The sequence below is a fragment of the Artibeus jamaicensis genome, unplaced genomic scaffold, assembly GCF_021234435.1.
Source record: "Artibeus jamaicensis isolate MK-2021 breed Jamaican fruit bat unplaced genomic scaffold, CSHL_Jam_final scaffold_1283, whole genome shotgun sequence".
Lineage (NCBI taxonomy): Eukaryota > Metazoa > Chordata > Mammalia > Chiroptera > Phyllostomidae > Artibeus > Artibeus jamaicensis.
Genome location: NW_026522028.1, coordinates 18,949,706 through 18,962,494, shown reverse-complemented (window position 1 = coordinate 18,962,494; position 12,789 = coordinate 18,949,706). Strand labels below are relative to the sequence as shown.

General features: G+C 36.8%; 2 protein-coding genes across 5 annotated transcripts in view; both read right to left on the bottom strand.

Moving 5' to 3' along the window:
- VEGFD (vascular endothelial growth factor D) overlaps positions 1-6,174 on the bottom strand; it is a 31,582-nt gene extending 25,408 nt beyond the window's left edge. For all 3 annotated transcript variants that reach the window (XM_037157525.2, XM_037157526.2, XM_037157527.2), the window contains exon 1: positions 5,613-6,174. In XM_037157525.2, coding sequence (XP_037013420.2) covers positions 5,613-5,702 — 90 coding nt within the window. In that variant the 5' untranslated portion in view covers positions 5,703-6,174. The remainder of the gene's footprint in view (positions 1-5,612) is intronic.
- A 95-nt stretch (positions 6,175-6,269) lies between these two features.
- The window catches only part of PIR (pirin), an 87,263-nt gene continuing 80,743 nt past the window's right edge, over positions 6,270-12,789 (bottom strand). For both annotated transcript variants that reach the window (XM_037157529.2, XM_037157528.2), the window contains 2 exons: positions 9,626-9,692; positions 6,270-6,840 (listed from right to left, as the gene is read on the bottom strand). In XM_037157529.2, coding sequence (XP_037013424.2) covers positions 6,725-6,840; positions 9,626-9,692 — 183 coding nt within the window. In that variant the 3' untranslated portion in view covers positions 6,270-6,724. The remainder of the gene's footprint in view (positions 6,841-9,625; positions 9,693-12,789) is intronic.

The window sequence follows — 12,789 nt, the reverse complement described above, 5'->3', positions numbered from 1 at the left end:
ACGCCCCACTTTACATGTTTTAAATCCGTGCTCTACTCAAATGCCTTTGCTCCCATTTTATGTATCTGTGCCTAGGAAATGTGGGGGCATGTGAGTGTGGGATGGATTTGAGTGGCAAAAACTCTAAAAGAATCCTCTGAATAACCCCAAGAGTATATATTCCTGAGTTGAGATCTTTATCACTGATCTTGAAGATCAAGGGTCCAATGTCTAAGGAAACAACCCAAAGCCTTTATGATAAGTAGGTTATTGTTAAAAACAATTTCAGTGCCTCCCCCACATCTCTCCCCACCATGGAAGGAGTCTTATTTCTCAGCCACATTGATGCTGATGCATGTGACCTGCTTTGAGAAATAGGATGTTACAAGAGATGATACAAGCAGAGGACTGAAATGTAGTTATGATCGCACAGTTCTCCTGCAGTTGCACCATCACCACAAGCACCTGTATGTGCTAGACCACTTATCCAAGGAGGAGGAGAGACATGTGGGGCAGATCCACACTCAACCTATGGCTTGACTCTTGCCTCCCAGCCAAGCCACAGAAACATAAGTAACAATAGATTCATGATGTTTGAAGCCACTGAGATTTGGACTGGTTTTTTACACACCATTATTGTGGCAATAATTAACTCCTACAGTCCTATTTCAACCTCAGTATAACATAATCCATTAGATGGGCAGAGGATATTTATGAAAAAACCTCTTCATCCTTTGTACAAGGCAGTCCTGCTATGTTGCCCCTTTTATCTCTCTTCCTAAACAGGCATCAGTTTCATGTCAACATCCACTACCCTCCTTCTCTTCCTGATCAACATGCTCCGCATCATCTAAAATGCAGAGGGATCCTGAGTCTTGCTGGGACAGTGTAGTCATGAACCAAGGACACCATTACAAAGCCTGCTTTTGCTTTTTCATCCCACTCTGTTCTTTGGGGGGAGTCTCTTCTTTAGGATGAACTCAGGGTATTAATTCAACAAAAATTACACTCTTCCTAACTCTCTCCAGAGTGAAACACTATGCAACAATGAAATATCTGCCATAGCACTATTCCATACATGACATTTTTCTCTCTCCAGAAACACCTTTAGCCAAATCTAGATTTCAAGAAACCAATACTTTTCTCCATGCGAGTGTTATAATTATTAGGTAACAATGAATGACAAGAGGAGGCTCATTATTAAAAATCACAGTGTTACTTATAGTTTTTGGCATTAAAACTATCCTTCCTAGTTTGGGTATCAAAACTATCCTTTGACCAAAGAAGTCAAAGTGAACTCTTTGGCTGTTGGTAAGACATGCAATAACTGATACCTCTTTACTTTATAAAAACTATCACTTCCACTCATGTGTCTGGCACAAGACATTCCAGAAATGTTTACTGAACTGAATGTACAGCTTTCCTTTTTCAGGGAGAAGGAGCCTCCTGAGCAGCAGAAATAACCCTGGGTATCTTCCTTCAGCAATTTTACCCCAGAGTTCCAGATCTTACCAAGTTCTACATGGAAGCATCCATGTGTCCAAATACTATATTTTCATTTCACGAATTGTATTTATAAACCTGTCCCAAGGGGAGTTCCATAATGGAAGCTAGTCAATATTCAGCTTTACTGTTATTTTTTTCTAGAGCTCTTAGGAGTCTAAAGATTTACCCGCAAGTTGAAATCAGGTTTTTAAATTAAAAAATAAGTCATACAAAGAAGTACTGTATTCAAGATAAAAGATGCAGGTGGCATCCTGAATACCAATAATATGCTACAGTGATATAAAAGCTTCAATCACTAGTTAAAAGTGAGTAGCTAGGATAGACTAGGTCTGTGTACAGAAGCATGTAACTCAAAGCACAAAACTGTAAAGTAATAAATGAAGAAGAAGTTAATGGAAAGCATTGTAAATATCTTTTATGCCAAGAGTTGTGCCTGATAGAAAAGTAGACAAGAGTTTGTTGGGCCATATGACTAACAACAAAGTCAATGGACCTTGTGCGTTACTTTGGAAGTGGGAATAGGAAAGGAAGTGGGGCGGGTCTGCTTTCTGGAGTTAAATATGGAAGGTGCACCTCAATCCTTTTATTCCTTTCACTTTAAAGACAATTTTGGGGAAAAGGCAAGTGACACAAAAATCATGAAGTCTTGTCAGCCATTTGACTTTCTCATGAAAGTTAGTTATCTCATGTTGCTGTAGATCTCAGACTTATTTCAGTCTTACACAGAGTCTGAATGACTTCAACGCCCAGCAATATTCTTCTACCACTGAAGTTAAGCAAGAGGAGGCTAAAAGGAAGTATGAAGGAGAAGGGAACACATTTTGCCAAAAAAGAGTTGGGAAAGCATACCATGACCCGGAATTATTCATTCACCTCTCTATTGATATGTCTGCATCAGTGACTTTGAAAAGATGTGTGGAGGCTGGCTTCGCTCAGTAGCTTCTCAAACAAACCAGAAATAGTGTTGGCCAGAAGATCAATGTGAACAAGAAGACAGTGAGGTTGCAGGTATTTCTTTACCAAATGCCCAGAGTGTCTATACTATTATACTCAGGATTGTCAAATGCAGATGTGAGTCTATGCAGATGGGGCTTCCTAGAGTTGTACAGTGTATAACCTGTACAACATTATATGACTATCCAACCTATATTTGAAAAAGCTGAAGAAAATAAACACAGAAATAGATCCCACATCTAGATGGTTAATCTGATTATATGTTGAGTCAAAAATAGGCATTGGGTTAACCTTATTTCTAGAAGAAAATGTACATTAGACTGAGAAACTTAGCAGCTAAACAGTAAATACAGTTCATTTGAGATGAGATTTTCAAACATATTTATCTCAGTTCACAAATTCCATGCACTACTTACTCCAAACAGCTATCTTAAGTATAAGTGGCAAGATTGATGAAATTAAGATGCATTATACTCAAATGGTATTAAGCACAATTATCCAAGGTATTAGTAGCTGTTTGCATGGTTGCTATGGAAAAAAATGTTCAGACTTATGTAACTATAGTGAAGGCAACTCTAATCTAAACTGAAAGAGGGAGGGCTAGGGAGGTGGGGAGGGCTGGGGGGGAAAAGGCAGAAAACTGTACTCAAACAAGAAAAAATGTTAAAAAAATAAACTGAAAAAAGAAAAAAAAAACAGGAGAATGTTCAAGGCTAGAAAGTGAGAACAGCCCTGGTGGTGTGGCTCAGTGGATTGAGCGCCAGCCTGTGAACCAAAGGGTCACCTATTCAATTCCTGTTCAGGGTACGTGCCTGGGTTGTGGGCCAGGTCCCCAGTAAGGGGAGTGTGAGGGGCAAATCATACATTGATGTTTTTCTCCCTTTCATTCTCCCTCCCTTCCCTGCTCTCTAAAAATAAATAAATAAAATCTTTTAAAAAATTAAAAAACAAAAGAAAGTGAGAACAATGGGGGAAGGGCAATCAAGGGATAGAATTGGCACCACAGTGCATTCTGGAAAAAAAAGGTTGTTAGAAGAGAGGAGGGTAGGGAGAAGAACCTTCTCATGGACCTACTACTGAGAAGGACCCTGAACATGTCTTATAATAAATAAAACATATTCATCTCAAAAAGCAAAAAATAAAATTCATATCCCAGTGTCCAAACCACTACTATCCTGAATATGCTTTCCTACTAAACTTTAACAAGAGAAACATAAACACTAAGAAACAAATTTCTTCTTAGATTTCTTAACAAAAAGTTGGAGGGAGAGGAAAAGTCTTATAACCAATATGATAAACCTGCTTATTATCCCTTCCTCACCACTTTGCCACATCTATACCAAAACTTGTGTTTAACTACATAGGCAACCTTTCCTTCACATCAGAAATATTTAATTTAGCTGGGGATTGGGTGGATATGAGCTGAGTACAGGTAGCTTTACTTTTTAAGGGAAATTCTAATACATATGAAGGAAATCACTAATGTTTTTAAGCATATCATGCCATGTCCTCCCTGTGTAAGGGCAAGCTTTCTGTCACATGCAAATTGAACTGCTTTCCTCCATTGCCCCATCAAATACGTTTATGTATTAGCAGTAAATTTGAAACATTTAAAACTTCATTGTGCCCAGGACACCTAAAGAATTCTTGATGTCTGTGCTCTTTAAAAGAGTTGAACAACCTCAAGAATAGTAGTTAATTCTAACAAATCAGTCTCTTCTTGTCCCATCAAATACATTGATGTTTTCAAAGTACAATGCAAACATCTTAAAGCTCCATGCAATAAAAAGGGAAAAAGTGCAACTTCACAAACTCAGGACATCTAAACCTAAAAAACTGAACGGCCTGAAAGTCTTCAGACAAGTCAGGTTTTTTTTTTTTTCCTTCCTGTTACATAGGCTCAAAATAGATTCCTTTTCACCTGTAACCTGGCATGGAGATCCAGCATCCAGGCTGGTGGCAATGAAGGGGAGCTGAATAATAGTGACCTCTCCCATGCACATCTGGAATCTAGAAAGTTAGAAAAGTAAACTGCTGGACAGGGTAACTCTCTATCCCTTACACGGAGTTCACCCTTTACAGATATACTGTAGATCACTTTATGTACTGTGTTTTTCTGCATTTTATAAATAACAAGATTGAGACTTTTTCAGCCCCAAGAGCCAATTTCCCCTGTTGGGGGCACTATCACCCCTAGTGAAAATGCATGACTTAATGATAGCTACAAAAACTCAAGCCCACATTTCATTGTCTGCTCATGGCCAGAAATTCCTAAATCAATAATGATTTAGCAACACTTAAGTCAAAACAATTATATCGGAATCATTTTCAAAATCACAAGCTGAAAAATATAATCTATGAAATACACAAAACTGGGTAAAATATTGTTCACTTAGTAACATCCCAGTTAAATTTTTTTGGCATTATTCTCAGTATTGCCCCAAAAATCTATTTAATGCTTGCTCAGAGAACCAAAGATTCAATTACTGTTGAATTTTACACATTTCAAAAAGCAAAAAAAACAAATGAACTTCAGAGAAAATTTTTTTCTAGATAGTGGCAATGGGTAATTTGGAAAAGCAGATATAGAATTTCTGTGGAAAGCAGATAATTATCTAACTAAATTAACTAACATTTGCTCACAGACAACCTGAAAATAAATGGCCCACAAATTTATGTATGTTATAAAAACAAGTCAGAGCTTCATTGGAAAATCACTATGCTATCCACATATACAATTGAGGGGAAGCTTCCCCATCTGCAAAGTTTCCAGAAAATTCACTTATGTCCTTTTTTAAAAGATTTTATTTATTTATTTCTAGAGAGGGGAATGGAGGGAGAAAGAGAGGGAGAGAAACATCAATGTGTGGTTGTCTCTTGCGCACCCCCTACTGGGGACCTGGCGTGCAACCCAGGCATGTGCCCTGACTGGGAATCAAACTGGCAACCCTTTGGTTTGCAGGCTGGCACTCAATCCACCAAGCCATACTAGCCAGGGCTCATTTATGTTCTTTTACATCTTTAAAACACCCCTAGCATTTTCAAACACTCATGGCAAGAATCATAGGAAGCCTAAAAAACAAAACACTCAAATGAAGGGTGCAAATAAAGAAAGTCCATCATATAAGCCAATTAAAAATATCTGTATGACATTAAAAGTTCAGCTCACCTACCTTCACTGGTCCATGTTCATAACTGGAGTCTTGTACCAATTGCAGATAAGACATCATGAAAATATTCACCACTGCCCACTGTCTATACATTTTGAACACTTTAATCCACTGATTACCAAGTAGTTGACATCAGGCAGCTAGAGAAAACTGTTTCAAAAGGCATTCTCCAGGAAAAAATCTCGAAATCCCAAGACTTCACATGGAAAAACAAATAATCAGTTGTGATCAAAATCTAATGAAACAACTTCAATTTGTTAAGGTATGTTTTTTGCACAATCTCACACAGACAGAGAGAGATGAAAAAACTTTTAAGTGTTCTCATGATCCAAAAATACTCAGGAGGTGGACATGTTCACCACTTACATTGAGAAAACGCTTTCAATCCATTTCATGTCCAGCAAATTCAAAAAATCTCTCCACCCTATGCCCCAGGTTCTAGCTGCTTTGTAAAGAGGTAGTGTGGCCAACAATGTTTGCAGCTACAGAAAAACTGGAACCCAAGTCCGAGATTCTTTTTTCACAACTCACATGGAAGCTTGCAGGAGCATGTGTTTTAAATCTTACACAGATTTTGGCAGAAAATGCAGGGAAGTCTTGGCTGTAATCCTGTCACATCCCTACCAATAGCAGAGATGTTTTAAAAAACGGAGTCAAACACTCAAGACTGCTATTATTTTAATGCAGATGACCTGTAACGTGAAACCCCTGCACACAGGCATGACTGCGTATCGAAACTGCCATGTTCAACTGCACACATCAACTGCTGGTGACACACAGAAGCAATCACATATTCTTTAAAGCCCCACGCATGCACAAAAATAAGAAAATACCTCCCACACACAAAAAAGCAATCATATATAAAATGGTTTTTTAACAAAAGATGAGGAATGTGGGTCCCAACGAAGAACACTGATTTTTAAAGGAGCAACAATTAGATTTATTTACATATGCCAGGAAATATGTCTTGTGCATCAATATAAAAATCATGTTAGCACTTTAGTGTGGAATTCTTCAGAAGCACCAGCTAGGTCAGCTTTGGAAATTGAATGCATTGACTGAATGGATGCCACAAATGGCAAAATACTAGAAAGCATTGAAACCTGCTCTTGTGCTCAGTAGTTTCCAATCTTTGATTTCCAGGTTTTGGCTCTTTCAAACCCATTTTTTGCATTTCTGAAGTCAAGAATGGCCTGAGAAATCTCTTCATTAGTGTTCATCACAAATGGACCTAAGATAGAAAGAGACAGATATTTCTGAGTGATGATAACATTTTTTTCTGCCACTAGAAATGGTATGTGTTTCTGGAGTTCTTAACATGAAACAAATCCAGACATATTCTGAACAGGAAAAGGTTATTTGCACAGTGTCCAATCCCCAAAGGTGGTAATGTAAGTTTCTCGACTAGGGTTGTGTTTGATTATAAAGACCAAACTTCAAATAAGCAAAGGCAATGACATCTTATTCATCCATTGTAGGTTGTCATCAACAATGGCAATGTGTATTAAAACCTTCTTAGGTTTGGTTATATTACAACCATTTTGTAGGTGTTAGGGTATTTTTCCTTCCTTATATTTTGGAGATATAATTGACATTCAATATTATATTAGTTTCAGGTATAAACACAATGATTTTAGACTAGTATATATTGTAAAATGATCACCACAAAAAGTCAGGTTAATGCCCATTTTTCCCTTGTGATGAGAACTTTTAAGATTTACTGTAGTGTTATTTTTATAGCACTAGTTGATATCAATAATTGAACCAATCTGGCACAGAGAATTGGCAAATCTCATCCTAATTTGGTGTCTACACAGTATATCAGACTGTGTGCTTACGTGATGGGATTAAGTCATTTTTGAAAATTGGTAAACAGTTTGTTGATGACAAAAAGATTATAAAAATTTCAAGTCAAGAAAGCATCATATTTTGGATTCTCGAGGGGCTAGCTAATTGTTTCTGTAAAGAGCCAGATAGTATATATTTTAGATCATAAAGATATATCTATATCTGTATCTTTAAGGGAACTGTGTGACTGACCTGGCTATGAATTGACTATGTAATTATAGGATTTGTAATTTGCCTGAAGTTCCTAAGTCTGAATATATGATCTGAAATATATACTATATATATTTTGTGATCCAACAGTCTGTCCTAACTACTCAACTCTTTTGTTGAAGTACAATAGGAGCCACAGACGATGTGAAAATAAATATCTATGGCTGTGTTCCAATAAAACTTTATTTACAGAAACATGCAGTGGGTAGATTTGGCTCATGGGTCAGAGTTTGCTGGTCCCTTTGTCTAATTACAGGTTTGAACTCAGGTTTTGCTAAATGTGCAGAAGTCTGTAGTATCCATCACTTCCCTTTTTTTTTTTTCACATATTAAAGGAACAAAGGGACACTGTCTTGGACTGTATCACTCCTGAGATCTATTGGATAAACAAGGCCAACTCCTCTGGCATTGGCAGTGTCTTAAAAGCAGATGACAGATTTGTCCATTCAGTATATTTCTTCTACCATTCTTCAGAGGTTCCTGACCTTCCTTTTATGAATGTTCTATGTCTAAAGGGCTTTCTTAGAGAGACTCAAATTAAAATAGAACTGTATTACTTAGAGGGAATCACAATCAAGCTCCTTAACCACTGTTGGTGTATCAGGGCTTTGACACTCACTTCAGTTTAATACTTGAGAACAAACACACAGAATAATACACTTTGATAATGTTGAGGTCTTTTGGGATGTTGGAGGGAATAGGATGACCATAGAAAGAGAAACAAGCAGAAAGCATCTAGATTCATTTATTCATTCATTCATTCATTCATTCATTCATTCAATTACCTATCTATTGAGTATTTACTGAGTGTCTATTAAAGGACAAACATTGTGCTAGGAGCTAGAGAGAAATGACAGGCTCTCTCCCCCAAGGACTTCAAATCTATCACACAAACAGATATGAAAACAAGTTATAACAATCAGTGTGATACATTGAATGATGAATGTATGTAAAATCTATGGAATCAGTACAGAAAGGGTAGGAAGGGTCCAGTAAGGGAATCACAAAGGAAGTGATGTTTGAACAAGTATACGTGGAGGAAAGGAGTTTTCATAATTAGCATGCTGGAGGAATTGATGATGGGGGCACAGTGCTGGAAGGAGGGATCGGAGTGGAGAAAGAATTGGGGGATTTGATATGTAGGGGAGGCTAGACCCCTTTGGGTTTTGGATTCCATCCACCAGAAGAAGTTTGGACATAATGCTGCAAGTGATAAGGAATCGCCGAAGAGGTAAGTAGAGTAACGTGATCTGATTTGCAGGTTTTGAAGATTTGGGCATCAGAATAGAGAAAATGTCTGATCTGGGAGGCTGACTCTTGGTGGAATTACTAAGGGCAATTGAGACACAGGACATCAGAGACTGTGGGTAGAGCAAGAAGCTCAGTTCTACATATTTTGACATGAAGGTGCTGGAGAGAATAAGATGGCTTCCTGCCAGAGGTTGGAAATATGGATCTGGGGCTCATGAGAGAAATTTCATCTGGAGCCCTAGCCAGTGTGGCTCAGTTGGTCGGAGCATTGTCTCATAAAGCAAAAGGTCACCGGTTCAATTGTTCCGAAGATTAAATACATTCATATTTGGAAAGCATTCAATGAATCCTAGTAAACAGTCAATGCTGCCCAAGGATCTGTTAAGTAAATAAGTAAAATGCTGAGGTTTCATTTTTCTCATTTAAAAAGGGACATAACTACATCAACGATAAGGACATTCCCTATTCCAACAATCTATGATATCCTGCACTTCATTTGTAGACACATAACTAAGGACACTCCATGATGACAGAAACAAAGGCCTTAGCTAATCCATTACCAAACAGTCAATAGATGGTTGTGGCTGCATTTAAACATGAATAGGTAATAGAATAATGTCAATGGCTGAATTTTTCAAAGTTAAAAACAAACAAAACAAAACAAAAAAACCCCAAATGCTTCAATGGACATATCTTTTGGGCTTTACCATGTTGGACAATTGGTTCTCCTAATGGCTCCCCAGCAATCAGGACAAAGTGACTTCTCTCAGGATCCTAAAGTCAAAGAAGAAAGCATCAAACAATAAACATGCTTATTTTTAAATTAAATGTATTGGGGTGTCATTGGTTAATCAGGCCATATAGGTTTCAAGTGTACATCACTATAATACATGTTCTATATATTAACATGCTTATTTTTTAATGTCACATTAGGAAAATTTGAAGTTGACAGGCTGGCCAAATGGACAAAGTTCCTAATTCTGAATATAAATCTCAGGAATATTTTCTGTGCAGCACTCAATATGAAAACACTTATTCCTTAAGATGTTTGGTAGCATTTAGAACATCAGGGCAGACCACAAAAATATTAATCTTCTCAAATAAAAAGAATTTAGATTAAGATTTTTCTCAACTGGAAACATCTCTAAGACAAACTGTGTGACTGACCTGGCTATGAACTGAAGGTGTGATGATAGAACTTGTAATCTGCCACTAACAATATCATTTTTTGAACAGCACACTCCTCTTTATTTTAGGCCAGATCTATACAGAGGAAGACGTGGCAGACCTCATAGTTAGGTACTATGTGTTCATTTAAGATTCCATTTTAAAGTGCTACTTCCTGGTAACTACTCAAGTCCCCCAGTTGCTCCCCAACCAGATGGAATTTGTCTTTAAAGTAGGAGTATTCCAAAATCAGGTCATTTTTAGGCAGAAAACTGTCCTCTTCATGCCCATTCAAAACAATTACTGGAGCAGAGAACCTGAAGACATGAGCACAAAGAGGAGAATAAGCTGACCTGAGAATTTGTGTTGAGGCCTTGAAGGTAACTGTAGGCCCAAGTCAAGCACATGATTTAAAAAATTAATTTCTCAGTTTGTTTGCAATTAGAGTATACATTCATTACTATTTTGTACTAGTTTCAGGTGTACAGCTTGGTGGTTAGACAACTTTATACTTCACAAAGTGTTCCCCTTATTATGTCAAGAACCTGCCCGGCACCATATACAGTTATTTACACAGAAAAGAAAACCAATGACAAAACAAAAAGACAACCCACTAAATGGAAGAACATATTTGCCAATGATACATCTGATAAGGGGTTAGTATCCAAAATTTACAAAAAACTCAAACAAATCAACACCCCCCCCCAAAAAAACCCCAATCCAATTAAAAATTGGGCAGAGGACCTGAATAGACATTTTTCCAAAGAGGACATGTGAAAAGATGGTCAACATCACTAATCATCAGAAAGATGCAAATTTAAAACCACAATGAGATATAACCTCATACCGGTCAGAATGGCTATCATCAATAAACCAACAAATAAATGTTGGTGAGTATGTGGTAAAAAGAAAATCGTCTTGCACTGTTGGCAAGAAAAGCAGATTGGTGCAGACACTATGGGAAACAGCATGCATGTTCCTCAAAAAATTAAAAATGAAGCTGCCTTGTGACACAGAGATTCCACTTCTGAGTATTTATCCGAAGAAACCCAAAACAATAACTCAAAAGAATATATGCGCTCTGGTGTTCATTATAGAGTTATTTACAATAGCCAAGCTATGGAAGTAACCCATGTGCCCATTAATATACAAGTGAATAAAAAGTGGTGGGCCCTGGCCATCTGGCTCAATTGCTTAGAGCATCATTCTGTACACCAAAAGGTTGTGGATTCGATGCCTAGTCAGGACATGTACCCGAGGCAACCAATTGATGTTTCTCTCTCACGTAAATGTTTTTCTCTCTTTCTCCCTTTCTCTTTCTCAAAATAAAAAAAAATGCTTTAAAAGATTACATTTTCCCTGAAACTTAAAAAATATTAATTATACCTAATATTAGTGCAGATGCAGACAATGATACACTTCTATGTGTCATTTGTGATGTTTTAAATTGGCACAAGAATCCTTCCAGAGAGAACTTTCACAAGGTGACTCCTAATCCTACTACCACTGATATCCTCTAATTCCAGAGAAATTCCAGAGAAACCAGCAGAAGAACCCCCTCTCACACACAGACACACCTTTCACTTATGAAATTAATAATGTTTTCAGCCCGTAGATTTTAGGGTAATTTGCTACTCACTAATAAATAACTGAACATTATGTATTTTAAGGTGTTTCTTAGGTTTACCTAATTTAAAATAAAACAATAAGAAAACCTATAAAGATTAGGTACTTTTAAAAAAGGCTTCAAAAATTTTTTAAAGATTCAGCCATAGTCTAATAGTATAGTGTATATCTAAATATGTGGTAAAATAATGTCATATATTATATTTATATGCCTTTACTAATTTCTTTAATTAGAAATCATTATAATGTTTTAGTACCAGAAGAGTTATCACTGGATTCAATAAAAATGAGTAATAAATTCTTCAATTTTCCATATAGTTAAAAAGCTTTGTATATTACAGGACTAAAATTTATTTACCCTTCTGTCTCCAAGTTAAAAAAATTAAAAGGGAATTTAGGGTAGAAGGTTTTCTGAAAAGGTCTTAATTTATTCCCTACAATCCCAGAGCTGTTGTTATTAAGTACATCTACCCAGCAAATGGTGTAATCATTTCTTCATGTTTACAAAATATGCTTAAGATTTCTAGACCTGCATTTATTTATACATCATCTCCTTTACCTATCCATAACACAATTTGCTGTCAAATTATGCTAATGTGAACTCAGTTGAAAAGCAAAGAGTGAGCCTGCAAAGACTTCTACTAATTCAAATTTTAAAACCAGATGTCATAAACTACATACATAAACATTAATGCTTTACCCTTACTCAATGCAGAGCCTCACTCAATTCCTCTTTATTCTTGCTTTAAACCCATTGCTCACAAGTAGCCTTTGTGGTTCTCAGATCTCTAAGACATTCAAAGGTAGAAGAAAGGGAAGCACTTCTGGATAGCAATACAAGAAAATAGCTTAACATCAGTGATGGAAATGAAAAAACTATATGAAACAAGCACAGAAGCTTAAAAATTAGTCTAGGTCCACTTACATCATAACTTTATAGCTCACAATGATAAACAGTATACACATTGAAACCCCAAGGTTATGAGTAAGTGAGATCTCAGCCCACAGGAAAGGAGTAGGTTCTACCTGAAATGGTTTTTTTCTATGTCATGTTTAAATGACTAAAAAGTCAACTTAA